Source organism: Lipotes vexillifer, unplaced genomic scaffold (genome assembly GCF_000442215.2).
Source record: "Lipotes vexillifer unplaced genomic scaffold, Lipotes_vexillifer_v1.1 scaffold2430, whole genome shotgun sequence".
Classification (NCBI taxonomy): domain Eukaryota; kingdom Metazoa; phylum Chordata; class Mammalia; order Artiodactyla; family Lipotidae; genus Lipotes; species Lipotes vexillifer.
Window position 1 is genome coordinate 47,801 of NW_006795960.1, and position 18,119 is coordinate 65,919.

The 18,119-nt window shown below is 39.4% G+C and overlaps 1 protein-coding gene across 1 annotated transcript in view; it reads right to left on the bottom strand.

Annotated features, from left to right (window-relative positions):
• Positions 1–8,178: 8,178 nt before the first annotated feature.
• The window catches only part of ANKRD42 (ankyrin repeat domain 42), a 55,481-nt gene continuing 45,540 nt past the window's right edge, over positions 8,179–18,119 (bottom strand). Inside the window, exons 12-13 of the mRNA XM_007468055.1 lie at positions 15,277–15,421; positions 8,179–8,268 (exon numbers count right to left, since the gene is read on the bottom strand). Of these exons, the coding sequence (XP_007468117.1) occupies positions 8,179–8,268; positions 15,277–15,421 (235 nt within the window). The remainder of the gene's footprint in view (positions 8,269–15,276; positions 15,422–18,119) is intronic.

Genomic DNA, 18,119 nt, shown 5'->3' on the forward strand with positions numbered 1-18,119 from the left:
TTTCAAAGAGCTAACAGCTGGCTTGTTTTCAAAACAAAACTTTCTGTATTTTGATTCAAAATATCTCAGAATCCTCTTGCCTAAGAAAATTCTTGGCACACTGTAGATAAATTTGTGTTGGATTAATAAATAAAGACCATATAGGTTCCATTGTAATAAACTCTACAGTACATTTGCTCACTCAGTAAATAAGAATGCCTGCTGTGGGCCAGACAACATGCTGGTACCCATGTGCACAGAGCTGAACATGGCTTCCTTATCATGGAACCGACAATCTTAGTTGGAGCAGACAGACAGTAAACAGGTAAATTATTCATTTGTTACAATTTAAAATATGCTAAAATATTGAGAGGGAGTATTTCTTTCCTCCATGTGAAGGAAGCTCCAATAGCATAACATTGTAATCACTCTTCCTTCAACTACCCTGACCTAGGTGATTAAGTAAGGTGAAAGGAGAAACAAGGCCCAAGTAGCCCAGCCACTTCTCCGCATTCCTGTTTGGGACCAGCCTGTCTACGGAGAACATTCTTTCTGTTCTGCTCCTGTAGGATCAAGTTCACCTCTGCAGGGTGAGGCCTGCTCTAGTACAGTGATACTTGGGACAAGGTAAGTCTGTCTGATTCGGGGGTCAGTGATAAGTTTACTGGACTGAAGATATTAACCACATTCTCCAATATCAGTTTTATCAGTAAATAAAGGTATTATTTAGGTCCTTATATCAGTTCATTTTTTTGAGTTTATTTTTGTATATGGGGTTAGAGAATGTTCTCATTTCATTCTTTTACATGTAGCTGTCCAGTTTTCCCAGCACCACTTATTGAAGAGATTGTCTTTTCTCCGTGGTATATTCTTGCCTCCTTTGCCGAAGATTAATTTGCCGTAGGTGTGTGTGTTTCTCAGCTCTCTATTCTGTCCCATTGATCCAGATGTCTGTTTTTGTGCTAATACAACACTGTATTGATTACTGTAGCTTTGTAGTATTGTCTGAAGTCTGGGAGGGTTATGCCTCTAGCTTTGTTCTTTTTCCTCAGAATTGCTTTGGCAATTCTGGGTCTTTTGTGGTTTTGTATAAATTTTAGGATTATTTGTTCTAGTTCTGAGAAAAATGTCATGGGTTGTGGTCAGAAAAGATGCTTGAAATAATTTCTATCCTCTGCAATTAGTTGAGGCTTGTTTTGTGTCCTAGTATGTGGTCTATACTAGAGAATGTCCCATGTGCACTTGAAAATAATGTGTATACTGGTTTTTTGGGGTGTTATGTCCTGAAGATATCAATTAAGTCTAACTGTTCTATTGTGCCATTTAGGATCTCTGTTGCCTTATTGATTTTCTGTCTGGAAGATCTGTGTCCATTGATGACAGTGCAGTGTTAAAGTCTCCTACTCTTATCGTATTCCTGTCAATTTCTCCCTTTATGTTTGGTAGCATTTGTTTTATGTGTTTAGGTACTCCTATATTGAGTGCATATATGTTAATGAGTGTACTACCCTCTTCTTGTATTGATCCTTTTATCATTATACAGTGTTCTTCTTTATCTTTCTTTATGACCTTTGTTTTTTAAAGTCTATTTTGTCTTATATGAGTATTGCTACCCCCACTTTCTTGTCATTTCCATTTGCATGAAATATCTTTTTCCATCCCCTCATTTTCAATCTATGTGTGTCCTTCACCCTAAAGTGGGTCTCCTGTAGGTGGTATATTGTAGATTCTTGTTTTATTATCCAATCTGCCATTCTATGTCTTTTGATCAGAGCATTTAGTGCATTGACATTTAAAGTAATTTTGATAAGTATATATTTATTGCCATTTTAAACCTTGTTTTCCAGTTGATTTTGTATTTCTTCTTTGTTCCTTTCTTCTTTTTGTGTTTCCTTTTGTGGTTTGATAGTTTTCTTTTGTATTATGCCTGAGTTCCTTTCCTTTGGGTTTTTGGGAATCTATTGTATGTTTTTTTGATTTGTGATTACTCTGGTTTTCAACTGTGTCAACTGTCACTATATCTACTTGCTTTAGACTGGTAGTCATATGAGCTCAAACACATTCTAAAAGATCTACATTTCTTACTCCCCTTCCCTACATTTTGTGATTTTCATGTCCTATTTTACATCTTCATGTTTATCCTTTTCTGTTCAATCATTTTCACAGAATTTTTTGGATTGTTTTTTAACTGTGTACTGTCTTATTTAAATGATCTTCAATCCTTTTATATATTTACCTTTTCTATTGTGATTTTTCCCTTTCCTATAGATTGTTGCTTCTTTTCAATTTAGCGAAGAGCTTTCAATATTTCTTTTAAGATAGGTTTAATATTGCTGTTTACTCTCTTAGTTTTTGCTTGTCTGAGAAATTCTTTTTGTCTCCTTCTATTCTAAATGATAATCTTGCTGGGTAGAATATCCTAGGTTGCAGGTTTTTCCCTTCCAGGACTTTGAATATATCTTGCCATTTCCTTCTGGCCAGCAAAGTTTCTGTAGAGAAATCAGCTGATAGCCTTATGGGGTTCCTTTATAACTGTTTTTCTCTTGCTGCCTTTAGAATCCTGTCTAACTTTTACCATTTTAATTATGATATATCTTGGAGTAGATCTGTTTGAGTTCATCTTGTTTGGGACCCTCTGTGCTTCCTGGACCTGGATATCTAATACCTTCTTTAGGTTTGGGAACTTTTCAGCCATAATTTATTCGAATACATTTTCAATCCCCTTTTCTCTTCTTCTGGGAACCCTATTAGATGTAGTAGATTAGTGTGCTTTATATTATCCCATAGATAGCATATGTTCTGTCTGCTGTTTTGACTGGGTGATCTCCATTATTCTATCTTCCAGATCACTTATTTGTTCCTCTGCATTATTTACTTTGCTGTTTATTGCCTTTAGCTTCGGTTTTCATGTCGGCAACTGAGTTGTCTAATTTTGATTGGCTCCTCTTTACAGTTTCTAGTTCCTTGTTACAGTGATCTACATTTCTATCAATAGCATTTCTTAATTCCTTCAGCATTTTTATTACCTCCTTTTTGAACTCAGGGTCTGGTAGACTGTAGAGGTTTGTTTCACTGTCCTTTCAGGGGATTTCTCTTGTTCTTTTAATTGGGAGTAATTCCTTTGCTTCTTTTTTCTTATATTTCGCTTACTATGAATTTAGGAGAAGCAGTTATCTACTGTGGTCTGGAAGGGCTGTTTTTATGTGGGAGCATCCCAGTGTAGCCTGCCTAAGTCCAATATCTTTGGTGCAAGGGCTGTTTTTGGTATCGATGCTTGCCACGTCTTTCCTGTGTGTGTGCTGGCCATTATCCCCTTGATAGGGGAGTGTGATTAGTGTCATGGTGACCAGAGCCCATAATAGATGTTGAGCAAGTCCTCCTCTTTGCTCTGTGGGTGTCACAGCCCTGTCAGGGGCAGGGTCTGCTCCCCAGTTGTAGTACAAATCCCCAGATCTGGTTCTAAGCTGTGGTGTGAAGTAGGCAGGACTGGAGCGCTCCCTCTGGGAGAGGAGCCACTGCATGTTCCTCCCCAGGAGCTGCCTGCCAGGCCGTGGGATTCTGTGATGCCGCCTGCCACCTGGTGTGTGCACCCACAAAGATCAGTGTTGCTGGCGCTGCCCGTTGGGCCCACCTCCTCTTGGGGGCCCTGGTAATAAGTTCAGAGCATACACGCTCACCAAGCCACCAGCGCATAAACCCACTGGAGCTGCATCCCCTGAAGCCGCAGACAGTCGGCCCAGGGCGCCCTCAGGCACACGTGTGCGGTTCCAGTGAAAAGTCCGCCAGAGCAGGAACCTGCCAGAGCTGCATCCCAGCAACCACAGTGGGATGGCCAGCTATCAGTTCAGCTTTCAGCTCCACCTCCACATGCACACGCCCCCAGTTATGGTCCGGACCATGCTCCAGACCCTTTGGTCTGTCTCTGTGCAACCAAACCGAGTCCCCTCCTCGGGTCTGTCTGCTGAAGCCTGAGTTTCAGCACCCAGTTGCTCTGCACACCAGCAGGCGCACATCTTGGGCTGGGAAGTGTGGTGACGTGGTCAGGACCTTCTGTGTTGGTCTCTCTGTACCCTGCAGTGCCTCAGGCCAACTCCCATACCCTCCTCTTCAGCCTCTGAAGTTCCCCATCTACCTGTCCTGGCATACCTCCCAGCTGGTGAAGGAGGTTCCCAGGGTGAGGTTAGCATTCTTCCTTCACAGCTCCCTCCCAGGGGTGCAGGTCCCATCCCAATTCCTCATCTTCTCCCTTTTCCCTTCATCCTACCCAGTTACATGGGGATCTTTCTTGAAGCTTTGGTTGTATGGGATCTGAAAGCATTCAGTGGGTGTTCTGTGAGAACTATTCCACATGTGGATGGATTTTTTGATGTATTTGTGGGAGGAGGTGAGCTCCACATCCCTCTACTTATAAAGGGGAAAACAGTGAGGCAGTAGAAAGCACTATGGTCATCACCAACACTAAAATTAGTGATTGTCATTTTGTAGAATAGCTACATTGACTATATATATAACAGTGAATATACTAAATGATATATATCAACTCACCTGTTTTTCATCACAGTCCTCTGAGGTAGGTGGTATTATCCTCATTTTACAGCGAAAGAAACCAGGTAAGTGAAGTTAAGGTCACACAGTTGTAACTTCACACAGGTGAAGTTGCCAAGATCACACGGCAGATAAGTCACAAGACTTTAACTCAAGATTTTATGCTCTTACTCAATAGTAAGAGTAATCTCCAAGTTGAGTTCTACTGTAGTTGTGATTTGCATTTTGCTAATACTTAGCAGTGCTGTCCAGGCTCTTCTTTCCATGTGTCCTGGCTCCTTTTATGCTCCATCACCCCTGGTAGTGCTCTCATTTGCAAAGTTCAGTGACTCACTACCGCCCCACATTCCAGAAGAAGAAAGGGGAAGGTGTGAGAAAGCCCTTTCCCTTTAGGGACATGATCCCTAAGGTTTTACACTCCATTTTCGCTCACACTCTATTGGCCACACTTGGTATCTTAGCTGCAAAGGCGACTGGGAAGTCAGTCCTTATCCTGAGCAGCCACAAACCCAGGTAAATCCTAATACTATAGAAAAAGGGGAGAAGAGGTATTGGGAGACATCCAGGGAATCTCTGCCACAAGGGTGCATGCTTCTATTACAACACTCTTCTGGTATTTCCTACCTCACTTGTACAGAGACTAGCGATGTGGCCTTGAGAAAACAGGAGGAAGTGTAACAAACTATTTCCAGGGTTGGGATTACTTAAGAATCATCAGGCTAGAAGGAAAAAGTAAGGCTGTGTGTAGTCCCAGAAGGTGAGAGAAATGTTGGCTTTGGGAATTCCAGAATGCAGACTCTGAAATTCCCCTCCTAAGGTTAGAATCCCAGCTCCACATTGCTGTGTGACTCTGGGTGACTTTTTCTTAATCTCCATGTATGAAATGCTGTACCTCTTTTCATACAGCTGTTGTGAGAATTAAACAGTAATACATGTAAAGGACTTGGTACAGATCACACACATAGTAAGTGCCCAATAAATGTTGACAACTGTTTTTACTACAGATTGAAAGCCTATTGGAAACCACAGAGAAACTAACAATAATGACTATAAAGGTTATGAAAAGGATAGGTAAGCCATTTTTGAACACTTGCTTACAGGCCTTTGACCAGCCTAAACTGGTCTTAGCAATCAAATGCTCTTGTGTCAGGGCAAACTGGTCCTGATGATACTGGGCCAAAATGGCCTGTCCATATAAGGTACTTGCCAGGGCCTAGAGATGGGCAGTCTTGGGTATGGTGGGAAGGCTGATGCCAGTGAAGCAAGCTCAAAGCCAGCAATCAGATCTTCAGAGGGAGGCAGAAACTAGACAAGTGCCCCAAGAGAGTCACACATCTTTGCTAGCTCAAGGAAGAAAAGGGTTGGGTAGGAAAAGTGAGGGAATTGAAGTCAGAACTGAAATGAAATGCCATGGTGGTTCTTTGGTCAACAAAGTCAAGGGAAAAGAGAAAAAAGAGAAAAAAGAATAATAAAGCCACATATTTTTCATCCTGTCCAGTCAACCTCATCTCTGTTATTCCTTTCTTATAAGGCTTGCAAGACAAAACAATGGTTGAATTCTAAAATAGATTATTTAAATGTATATTTTTGGCAAACATGTGTTACGGTTTTTTTTTTTTCTTTTTACGAGAGCTGATTTTCATTTTATGTAAACTTCCCTGGAGATATTTGGTTGTTATTGTAAAAAGTTGTCCTTTTCTAAAACTTACTTGTCTTTGTCTCCTAAGTTCAGATACTTTTGAAAACTCAAGTCATTTGACATACACATGGCCAATAGGCACATGAATAGCTGCTCAACATCGCTAATCATTAGAGAAATGCAAATCAACACTACAATGAGGTAGCACCTCACACCGGTCAGAATGGCAACATTTGTAGTGAGGTGGATGGACCTAGAGACTGTCATAGAGTAAAGTAAGTCAGAAAGAGAAAAACAAATAACCATATGCTAACACATATATATGAAATCTAAAAAAAAAAAAAAAAAATGGTCATGAAGAACCTAGGGACAGGATGGGAATAAAGACGCAGACCTACTAGAGAAGGGACCTGAGGACACAGGGAGGTGGAAGGGTAAGCTGTGACAAAGTGAGAGAGTGGCATGGACATATATACACTACCAAACGTAAAATAGCTAGCTAGTGGGAAGCAGCCACATAGCACAGGGAGATCAGCTTGGTGCTTTGTGACCACCTAGAGGGGTGGGATAGGGAGGGTGGGAGGGAGACCCAAGAGGGAGGCGATATGGGGATGTATGTATATGTATAGCTGATTCACTTTGTTATACAGCAGAAACTAACACTCACTGTAAAGCAATTATGCTCCAATAAAGATGTTAAAAAAAAATGTAGACACAATAAAAAAAAAAATCTATAAGTAACAAATGCTGGAGAGGGTCTGGAGAAAAATGAACTGTCCTACACTGTTAGTTGGAATGTAAATTGGTGCAGCCACTGTAGTAAACAGTATGGAGGTGCCTTCAAAAAACTACAAATAGAGCTACCATATGATCCAGCAGTCCCACTCCTGGGCATATTCCCAGACAAAACTATAATTCAAAAAGATACATGTTGGGCTTCCCTGGTGGCGCAGTGGTTGAGAGTCCGCCTGCCGATGCAGGGGACACGGGTTCGTGCCCCGGTCCAGGAAGATCCCACATGCCGCAGAGCCGCTGGGCCCGTGAGCCGTGGCCGCTGGGCCTGCGCGTCCGGAGCCGGTGCTCCGCAACGGGAGAGGCCACAACAGTGAGAGGCCCGCGTACCATAAAAAGAAAAAAAAAAAATGAATGGATAAAGAAGATGTGGTATAGATACACAATGGAATACTACTCAGCCATAAAAAAGAATGAAATAATGCCATTCGCAGCAACATTTACTTCATACTAAATGAAGTAAATCAGAGAAAGACATATATGATACCACTTACGTGTGGAATCTAAAATATGACACAAATGAACTTATCTACCAAGCAGATACAGACTCACTAACACAGAACGAACTTGTGGTTGCCAAGGGACGAGAGAGGTGGAGGAGGGATGGATTGGGAGTTTGGGATTAGCAGATGCAAACTATTAAATAGAGAATGGCTGAACAAGATACTAGTGTATAGCACAGGGAACTATATTCAACATCCTGTAATAAACCATAATGGAAAAGAATGTGTGTGTGTGTATAGCTGAATCACTTTGCTGTACAGCAGAAATTAACATTATATATGATCCTTCAATAAAATAAATTTTTTTAAATGAAAAGTTGGGAGAAAAGCTATACCTACACTAGTAAAAGGGTACTCTCTACAGAAAGTAAAAGAAATATAATTCTATTATGAAGCCATAATAGAACTTCTAATAATCTTTATAACTAGACCTTTTGATTACTGTGTTATCTTATATTGTAAAGTTTATGTCAGTACTTGCAAAATTAACTACTCATAAATCTAGAGTTTTGACTTGCCTACATAAATATATAAAAAGTATATTGGGAGGGGGAATACAACTGAGTCCATGTAATTTTAATCCCTTTGACGTTATACATTTCTGCCTTCAGCATTGTAATAACAGCATGTCTGAGTAATTCTGAGAAGAATTTATAGATTTACATTTATATCAATTTAAAAATAAAAATCAAGCAGGTTTATTTAAAGTTATTTCACTGATTAGTACCTTTTCACAAAAACTCCCCCAGAAGACACCTTTTTCTTCACTCGCCTCTTCTCTTTGCTTGACTCACAAGAAGGGTCATCTTCCTACAAAGGAAAAGAGAGCCAAATAAAGATTTCTATACTAGACACATTTTTGTCTTTCTACGTTACTGTTCCAAAAGAAAAAATTTAACCATGACAACATTTTCAACTCTGGTTTACATTTCTTTTAGAATTTTGTGTAAATACTTATATCAGAAGCACCAGTTCATATTGTGCTTATTCATCAGACTGGGAGGCACCTTGAGAAATCATCCAGTCCTACCTTTACCTCATACATCCCCCACACAGAACACCTTGTTGTTTCTGCTTCTATTTTACACCTTGTTGTTTCTGCTTCTATTTTAGATCAACATTTTACAACACATTGCTAAACAAAATAACACAAAGCATTAGCATGGCATCCTGTGGATTCTTTGCAAGCCCCATTCTGTTAGGAATCACATTTCCTGGATCCTGTATTTCCTTCTCTGTTCACAAAACATCGCTCAACTGCTCGTCTCTTTCACTTTGCCCTGCCACACACTGTTTCTGAATATTTCTCATCTGTTGTGGTACTCTCAGTATCTAGCACAGAAGATTCTTAATAAATGCTCTGGGAAGGAGTAAGAGAGGACTAGAAACACAGTGGATCCTCACTAGATGTCAGTCATCTTTGAATAATTCTTATAGTCAGAAAAGTGCTCTGCACCCAGTTGGGCAGGACAGATCTGAATGCAGGAGTTTCAGGAACATCACAAGGCCACATGTCCATCAGGAGAGCCCCTGGCTGGAGGTAGGATTCCCCAAGGTGTTCCCACCTACACCTTTGCTAATGAGGTAAGTCAGCTTAACTCATACTAGTGTGTGAACATAGAAGCAAACTGCTGTTTTTCCACCACCACCCAGGAAAACAGAACCACACATGTTCCCTCCCCCTTGAGAAAGGAATAGATGGGGAAATCTGCTGGCCCTCCCTTATGGTGGCCAGGCACTGGTGAGCATAGGGCAATATGACTGTCCCTTCTCTTGAGAAAGCTTGCCAACCAGTCTGAAGACCAGTAACAACAAACCTTTTACTGGGGCTTAGCATATGGTACCCACTGTATTTCATACTTTACATATGTAACAAGGTGAAGTAGGTTGTATTACCAACATTTTATAGATACAAGGACAGAAGTCAAAGACGTTAATCAACTTTTCCCAAGGTCACAAAACTAAGTAAATGGCAGGATTCAAATCCAAATTTTGTCCAACACCAAAGTTCATGTTGTAACCATTCCTCCATCCTGTCTTCCAGCAAAAAATTTGCTCATTCAGTTCCTAAAACTACACTGTATACTGTGTATACTGTGCTACAGGTATACAAAAAGGAATGAGATCTGGTTCCCACTCAGGAGTCTGTGGTAGAATAGCAGATATAAAAGAGGTGCTCAGTTCACTCCCCAGCTTTCAAGAGGTCCTCAAGATCATTAGGGGATGAATGCAAAAATGTCTACGAAAGAAGAACACTGAGGTAGGGCAGGAGTTTATTAACCTCATCCATCTAGATAGATAGAATTAGAGAAAGAATATAGAAAATGTAGGAAAAGAGAGGAAGCTACTTGTCAGAGGTAGCCAATTTTCTAGTGCTTAATAGTTACCAGACTTTCAGAAACAGTTAATATTTATTTTCCTTTACTTTTCATATATGCTAACTCCTAAAGGAGTTTAAACAATCCCAAATACTCTAGAAATAGTGGTCAAATACCAAAGCATCTACTAACATCAAATATGTACGTTGTTCTATCAAACCAAGCAAACCTTACTGTAAAATAGTTCAAAAGAAAATATGTGCTTGGCACTCAACAGGCCTCCAGTAAGTGTTCATTGAAAGTTCCAAACTTTCAAATTCCAGAAGTTTCTGCATTTGGGGAACATTCTTCACCAAGATTACTCATTTCCTCATCATAAATTATAGCCAGAAATATATTTCTCCCTAATATGTGTTTTCTCCCAAACTCAGGAAAAGAGAACTGCAATACTGAGATATTAAACACATGAATCATGGTGCTTAGGTACCTAAAGCAATTCTAAGTGTAAATTAAACCACCACCCCATGTGAAAATGTATATATTTTAAATATTAACCGGTTTCCATCTGAAAGAATTTACAGGTTTGTTGAAGAGATTAATAATACTGCGTGAAACTGTTGACAGGTTATGTGTCTAAAAATTATTGCCTGGGTAATATGGAATTCTTGTTTTTAAAACAATTTCATGCAATCTGATAAGTTTTGGGAAGCATACACAACTAAAGGGAGGTAAATCCCACTTTGATTACCAGAACAGTCTCTTATCAGAGTGTCAAAGCAGTAACCAACTAGAGAGAGAAATCACAAACTTCTAGAACTTCCTTAGACAGCTCAGATTGGAAAAACTCACTTAAGCCCTCAGATTGCTCCAAGGACCCTTACAGGCTCACAGGCTAGAATGTCAGAGGACACGGTGAAGCCCAGCAGAGATAGAAAACAAGGGTAAGTTAAACACAGACGTATTCATAGAATATTAACAGTTCCAGGTTGGCTGTTCTTGATTAGCAAGCATGGCCCGAAGCTTTAGACCAACGACTTCTCGAATGATACTGGTTTTGGAGATGGAAGCTATGAGAAGTTCAGTGCTGCATCAATCTGTAGACAGACATCTCTACCAAAGCTATTACAGTTCCCATCTAATTTACGTTTTTTAAGTAAACATTTTTATTTAAGTACAATACACCTATCAAAGAGCACCCCAAAAAGTGTACAGTGTGATGAATCTTTACAAAGTGAAAACACCCAGTGTGACCACAACTGAAATCAAGAAATTGAACAAGAAACACCACATTACCTGTATCCCAGAAGCATCCATTTGCCTCCTCCCGGGCACTATTAACTTGATTTATTTTACATATTTTGGGACTGCATGGCATCATACTGTAGTTTTCTTTTGCTCAGCATTATGTTTGTGAAATTGACCCATAGTGATGTGTAGAGCAGTAATTCATACATTTCCATTGTTTTATAATATTCCATTGTATGATTATACCAAAATGTATTTATTCTTACTGTTGATAGAATTTTTTATCTAGTTTAGGGGATATTTATAATGTAATATGAATATTCTTGTTCATGTCTTTTGGTGCCCATCTGTGTACATCAAGAGACATGCACTCATTGCACTGGGAACTGAGTCACAGATGTGTATATGTTCAGCTGTACTCAATATGGCCAAACAATTGTCCCAAGTGATTAAAATCAGTTTACACTCCACCAGTGGTGAATAAGAGTTCCACTTGCTCTACATCCCCATCAATACTTGGTAATGTCTGTTTTGTATTGTTTTAGCCATTTTGGTGGTATATTGACATCTTGTTGGGTGTTAATTTATATTTGTGATAACTAATAATTCTGGTAACACTTGTGAGTACATTTTCATGTTTATTGGCCACTTGGATATCTTATTTTGTGAAGTGCCTGATCATGTCTTGCCCGGTTTTTTACTGGGTTGTCTTTTTCATACTGGTTTGTGTAAGTTCTTTGTGCTTTTGGATAGAAGGAAGGAAAATAAGGAAGGAGATATATTTTCCTACTCTTTGGCTTGCCTTTATTAATGTTGTCCTTGATAAAGTGAAGTCTTATTTTAATAAAGTCAAATCTATCAATTTTTTTCTACCCCAAGGTCACAAAGATATCCCACTGTGTTATCTTTTGGAAGCTTCATCACCTCAACTTTGTATTTAAGACATATCTTGAAATAAATGTTTGAATTACTGTGTATAATTCCAGTATAAGTAACATTTTATCAAATTACTATAAATTTTATATTTAAATTTTCATAAATAAATTCACTTATTTGAAGACCTAACATCAAAAATTTTAAAGACCGGGCTTCCCTGGTGGCGCAGTGGTTGAGAGTCTGCCTGCTAATGCAGGGGACACGGGTTCAAGCGCTGGTCTGGGAGGATCCCACATGCCGCGGAGCGACTGGGCCCATGAGCCACAACTACTGAGCCTGCGAGTCTGGAGCCTATGCTCCGCAACAAGAGAGGCCACAATAGTGAGAGGCCCGCGCACTGTGATGAAGAGTGGCCCCCACTTGCCACAACTGGAGAAAGCCCTTGCACAGAAATGAAGACCCAACACAGCAAAAATAAATAAATAAAATTAATAAACTCCTACCCCCAACATCGTCTTTAAAAAAAAAAAAATTTTAAAGACCAGTTTTTCAAACTAAATCTTCTCATAAGCACAGTGAGTGAGCTGGAAGGGCAAAGGGGCTATACTGGCAGTAACAAGTGTCACTAAAAGGGGGTTAGGCAGTTAGGTTCAAATCATGGCTGCCCATCTAACAAGCTGCGTGACTTTACGCGAATTCCTTATTTTCTCTGAGATTTGGTTTGTTATTTGTAAAATGAAGATAATAACATCTGCCAGATATAAAGTTCCTGGCACTGAGCACAACACATAGCAAGTACTCAGTAACTGTTAATGATGATGATGCTATTAATCAAGGCAAGTTAGATGATCTCACAGAACTTAAATTTTCAGTGCTGTGTGTAAAGTAGCCAATTAAACTATAATACAAATGATGAGGTGCCCTCAGAGCAGTACAAAGTGCTTGCTGAAAGGAGGAGAGATCATTTGTGGTCAGGGGGGTTAGGACAAAGTTGATGAACAAGATGGTTCCTAAAGAGGATTTTTAGAGGCAGAGTTGACAGAAAGGCTTCAAGGTATATGGACAAAACGAGCAAAGGCTTGGGGGTGGGAAAGTGTGGGGCAAGTTCAGAAAAGGTAGGCGACGTGTAGGAGACTAGAAAACAATAAGGCTGGTGAAGTGGGTTAAAGCAGGCTGAGGCAATATGTGAGAAAGCACTATAAAAATGTATTATCAGAACCAATTATAAAAAACCTATTTAAGTGCATTATGTCAGACTATCCTAGGAATTTTTTTTCTGGCTAAAAATTATGCTCTTGCAGATTCTTTTACAGGGGAAAAAGTCATATGCAACCATATGTCCTTACCAGCAGGTGGCAAGAGAGATTTAGAGCTTCTTGAAGCCTCCATATAAATGAGCACTGAATCAAAAGTTCATTTTATTTATACTTTACATATTAAGACTCCACAGTAAACTAATTCCTCCTCTTTTCAGATGCATAGGGCTACACACATTTATCCACTGACTGTTTATACAACTCAAATGTAGAAAATTGAAAGAAAGGAAAAAAAAGAAAAGGATATGAGGAAGGGAGAATACCATGAATACCAGTAGACAGAAAATACCTCAGGAGTTCTACACAGTATTTCTTCTAACATCAATACCATCCCATGAAGTAGGTGTTATCCTCATTTTAAAGATGAGGAAATTGAGACCCAGAAGCTTTTGCAGAACAGAAAATAAGCAGCTGCCATGAGAGGTCAGTGACATTTGCTCATTTACAAAAACTCATGTAACCTACAGCAGGACCGCAAAAAACGATGGGCCCAGAGTACAGGGACCTTGAGTCAGCGCTCCTGAAAGCTACACATTGTTGGTAGAGAGCAAGGTCTTAGGAAGGATGTGCTCTATTAGTGTATGACATCAAACCACCTTGGGAACAGACATTTCTGGGCAAGAAAAGAATAATTTTAAATAGCTAAAAACCAAACATTTTCTATGTAGACCATCAATCTGGATTGACTCAAAAGGTGTGCAGCTCGGGTGATCTCCAAAAGATCTAGGCAGCTTAGCTAGCTAGCAAAGAACAATGTATGTTCTTGCCTCTGAGGAGACTAGAATAGGCAGAGTTGCTGCCACAAGGTGGAGAGGGAGCGGATCTGGAGTGTCAGTGGTAGTTTATAAAAGGTGTATGTCCGCTAGCCAACACCACATGACTGCCCCAGCCAGCCTCTCCATACTAAAGTGTCCCCAGAGGCTAAACGTGGTATAAGATGGTCACTGCAAAAATGAAGATAATGGATTAATTATGCTGATTATTTCTATCCCTTGGAAAATTAAGCACTGGTGAGATACCAAAACCCAGAGAAAGTGAATTTGTATACAGAAATACACACGTTTGCAGATGAACAGAATGTTGTCTAATATGAGACCAAACCATTAATAGCGGCTTCCTCTGGAGAGTGGAACTTGATAATGGGGAGGAGCATCGGCCCTGTTTTTAACATTTTACAATAAGCACATATATTAATACTTTTTAAGTGGTTATTAAAGAGACTAATGATTAGTTTGTACAAAATAAAAAGAAGCCAGGAAGTTTTTATTATATATCATATTTGAGGTGATGTAGATCTGGAACAAAATTAACTTACCCACGAGGACTGAAGAAAAAAATTCCCTATGGAAGGAAAATATGAAACGTACCTGAATCCCTACACTATGTCACATGAACTGTCCACAGAGGCCACATCTTCAGAGCAGAGGAGAGTGACAGTCAAAGTTTCCCTGGTGAGCTTTCTGACTGCTCTACTGAGACTGGATAGCCTGAAATACAAGCACCACTGGGGGTTTCTTGCTGTCACTTTCACTCTTTTCTATACTCCACCTGCTTTTCTTCATTTGTTCTTTGTTATCTGTTTCTCATGTCAGTTTCTTTTTAGAGCAGTTTATTTTGGATATTTAGAATTAAAACATACATACTCCATAGCTGTCTCAGAATTCTTATTGATTACTCTTATAAAATTTTTTTCCTTACATGATACAATAATAAGAATAAAACTCACTGCACACATATGAACCAGGTTGCTATTCCAACTGATAGATAGGTAGATACATAGACAGACAGACACATATGTATGTGTATGTATATATAGTTTTATAGAGTAATGTGGTGTGTGTATATATATATGTATGTGTATATGTATATTCCTTTACTCCTTACTCCTAGAAAATATGTTATTAACTCCAATTTACAAATAAGGCAGAGAGAGGTTAAATGACTTGTCCAAAAAGGGCTGCAGCCAGGATTCAAACCCAAATAGCGCCCTCCAAAGCTGGTACTCTTAGCTACTCTCGTATACACTTCTTGAGAAAGATAAATGTGTTAAGAAGGATACCAACCACAGCCGCAAAGTTGGGAACCTGAGTTTTTTCCAGCATCTCCCTGAGTTGATCCACCTCTGCTCGATACTCATCCAGCTGACATTCTAATTTTTCTCTGCGTAGTCGTTCATACTCCAGGTGGCCCTGCAGCTCTTTGATAGTCCTGTCAAAAAAGTTTGGTTTCAATCAATCTCCAATATCAACTAGCAATTATTTTTGGTAATAGTGAAAAGTACTTTATATACGTTATATTTAAGGCAAATAAAAACAATAAAACAAAGAAAGCATTTTTTCAACAAATATATATTGAGAGTGTACTATGAGCCAGCACTGATCTATACATACTGGAGATAAAAGCAGTGAACAAAACAGGCCAAATCTGCCCTTGTGGGGCCTACCTTGGCAGCAATAGTGGAAGACAGTAAACAAAATAAATAAGTAAATATATGTATTTAAATATAAGTAAGTAAATATAAGTATGTTGGAAGGTGATAAATGCTAAGGGAGAAAAAAATAAAGCAAGAAAATAATAGAAATGTTGTTGAGGAGGGGGTTAATACCCCATACACAATGACCAGGGAAGGCCTTACTGAGAAGGGGGCTTGTGAGCAAAGTCCAAAAGGAAATAAGAGATAATCAAGTAGACATCTGGGGGACGAGCATCCCAGACAGAGAGAATAGCAAGTGCAAAGGCCCTAAGGCAGAAGAACACCTGGTGAACTCGAAGAAAGAAGCCAATGTGGCTGGAGTAGAGTCAGAGAGGTAAAAGGGAGCCAGAACAAGTAGGGCCTGGTAAGTCGCAACAAGGACTCGGCTTTTACTCTGAGTGAAATGGGAAGCCATTAGAGGATCTCAACAGAGAAATGGCATGCTCTAACTTAAATGTCTTTTGCTTTGTTTAGCTTTGTTTTTTTTAATGATGCAAAATTTACTTTGAGTGAATTACACAAATATCAAGTAAACAATTCAATGAGTTTCCACTAATGCATCCACCATGACTACCAACATACAAAATACTTCCATCATCTCAGAAAGTTCCCTCATGCCCTTCCCAGGCAACCCTCACTTCACGGAGGTAACCACACTTCTGAATACCTATCGTGTTAGATTAGTTTTGTCTCTGCCTGTAAATGAAATTGTACATTATATTCATTTGTGTGCCTGGCTTCTTTCAGTCAACAATATGTGAGATTTATCTGACTTAGGTTTTAGCATGATGAACAGACTGCAGGGGATGAGGGTGGGGGGTGAGGGAGCAGGGACAGGAAGTTGGGAGACATATCAGGAAGATGTTAAAATATACCCAGACAAGCGATGCTAGGACTGGAACCAGGGTTTCTTTCTGCCTTATTGCTGGATGGTGAGGGCACCAGAACTCCCAAGGCATGTTGAGTTGGACGTCAGGTCTGAAGGAGGGCAATCTAAGAGTAAACAGTAGTAGCCCTGGTATGGAAGTGAGTGGGGTTGAGGTTGGAGATAGGAAAGAAGAACATTAACTGTGGAAACCTAGAATTCAGCAAATGAGAAAAGAAAATCAGGCCCAGGACAGAATAACACAACCACGTTTTGCTGTATTCTCAGTTTCATCTAACCAATAACAACAAAGGCAAAAGGACATCTCTCAAACTAATACTTATCCAGGTTTCCTTTACAATTAGATATAAGATCAGGAGTTTGTACCCAAAGAATAAATGTCTTCAGATGTACTCAACACAAAGTGAGAAACACATACTAGAGAAGAAGTAAAGCTTACTCAGAGGAAACACTGCAGTCTCAGCTAATAAGAAACTACAATCTGGCACAAAGGCTAAAGCAATCTTTATAAAAAAAAAAATCCTGCTCAAATGACTTACATCAATATAATAACCATTTCACACTGAAATGTGAACATTAGAATTAAAAGTTCCATTAAAGACTATTATTAAAATTGTAATGACCTTGGATAATAGGTTTGGCGTCATATAGACTCAGACACAAATCCTGGCTCCACCCGCCACCCTTAGTCCTCCCTTTGTGACTTCATGCGAGTTACTTAACTTGTAAATTCAGTCTTGGTTTCCTAACCCACGTACTGAGATAATAGCTATTGGAGCTGTGAAAACTGCATGAAACAATATATACAAGAGGCTTATATAGTGCCTACCATACAGTAGTGCTCAGAAGTACTACGAGCATCCCTAGCAGTACAGTAATATGTCTTGGAAGAGAAGTAAAGGGAACAAAATTTAAAGCTCATTATCTAGGAAATAATTGCTCTACTGTGAAGTACTTTTCTAGACTACAAGGGAGCTAAGAACTTTCAGCTAGGTTCTTAGGCAGAGGCCAATACTAAAAATATTCTACATCTCAAACACTTTAATCAATACAGAGGCAGTCAGGAATTCCCTGGCAGTCCAGTGGTTAGGACACCACGCTTCCATTGCAGGGGGCACGGGTTCAATCCCTGGTCAGGGAACTAAGATCCCGCATGCTGTGCAATGCAGCCAAAATATACATACCTACATACGTATATATATATATATATATATATATATATATATAGAGAGAGAGAGAGAGAGAGAGAGAGAGAGAGAGGCAGTGGACAGCTACTTATGTGATGTGATTTATGAGATACCAAGAAGGCCCCTGATTAAAAAAAAGAAAATTTCTTTTTGGTCGACCACAACTTCCTAGTGCCTAAAATCCCATTAAGAGACAGAGTATTTTGGCTTAAGATTTTGTCTTCTGTTCAAACTCCCAAGTACCCATCTTATCAAAGATTTAGATGTTACTCTGAATACATTTACCAGACCTCTTACTGAGATTAAATTCAGAAGAGGGTGAATGGAAGAGAAACAGGAGGTTCTAAGAGTATGAGGGAA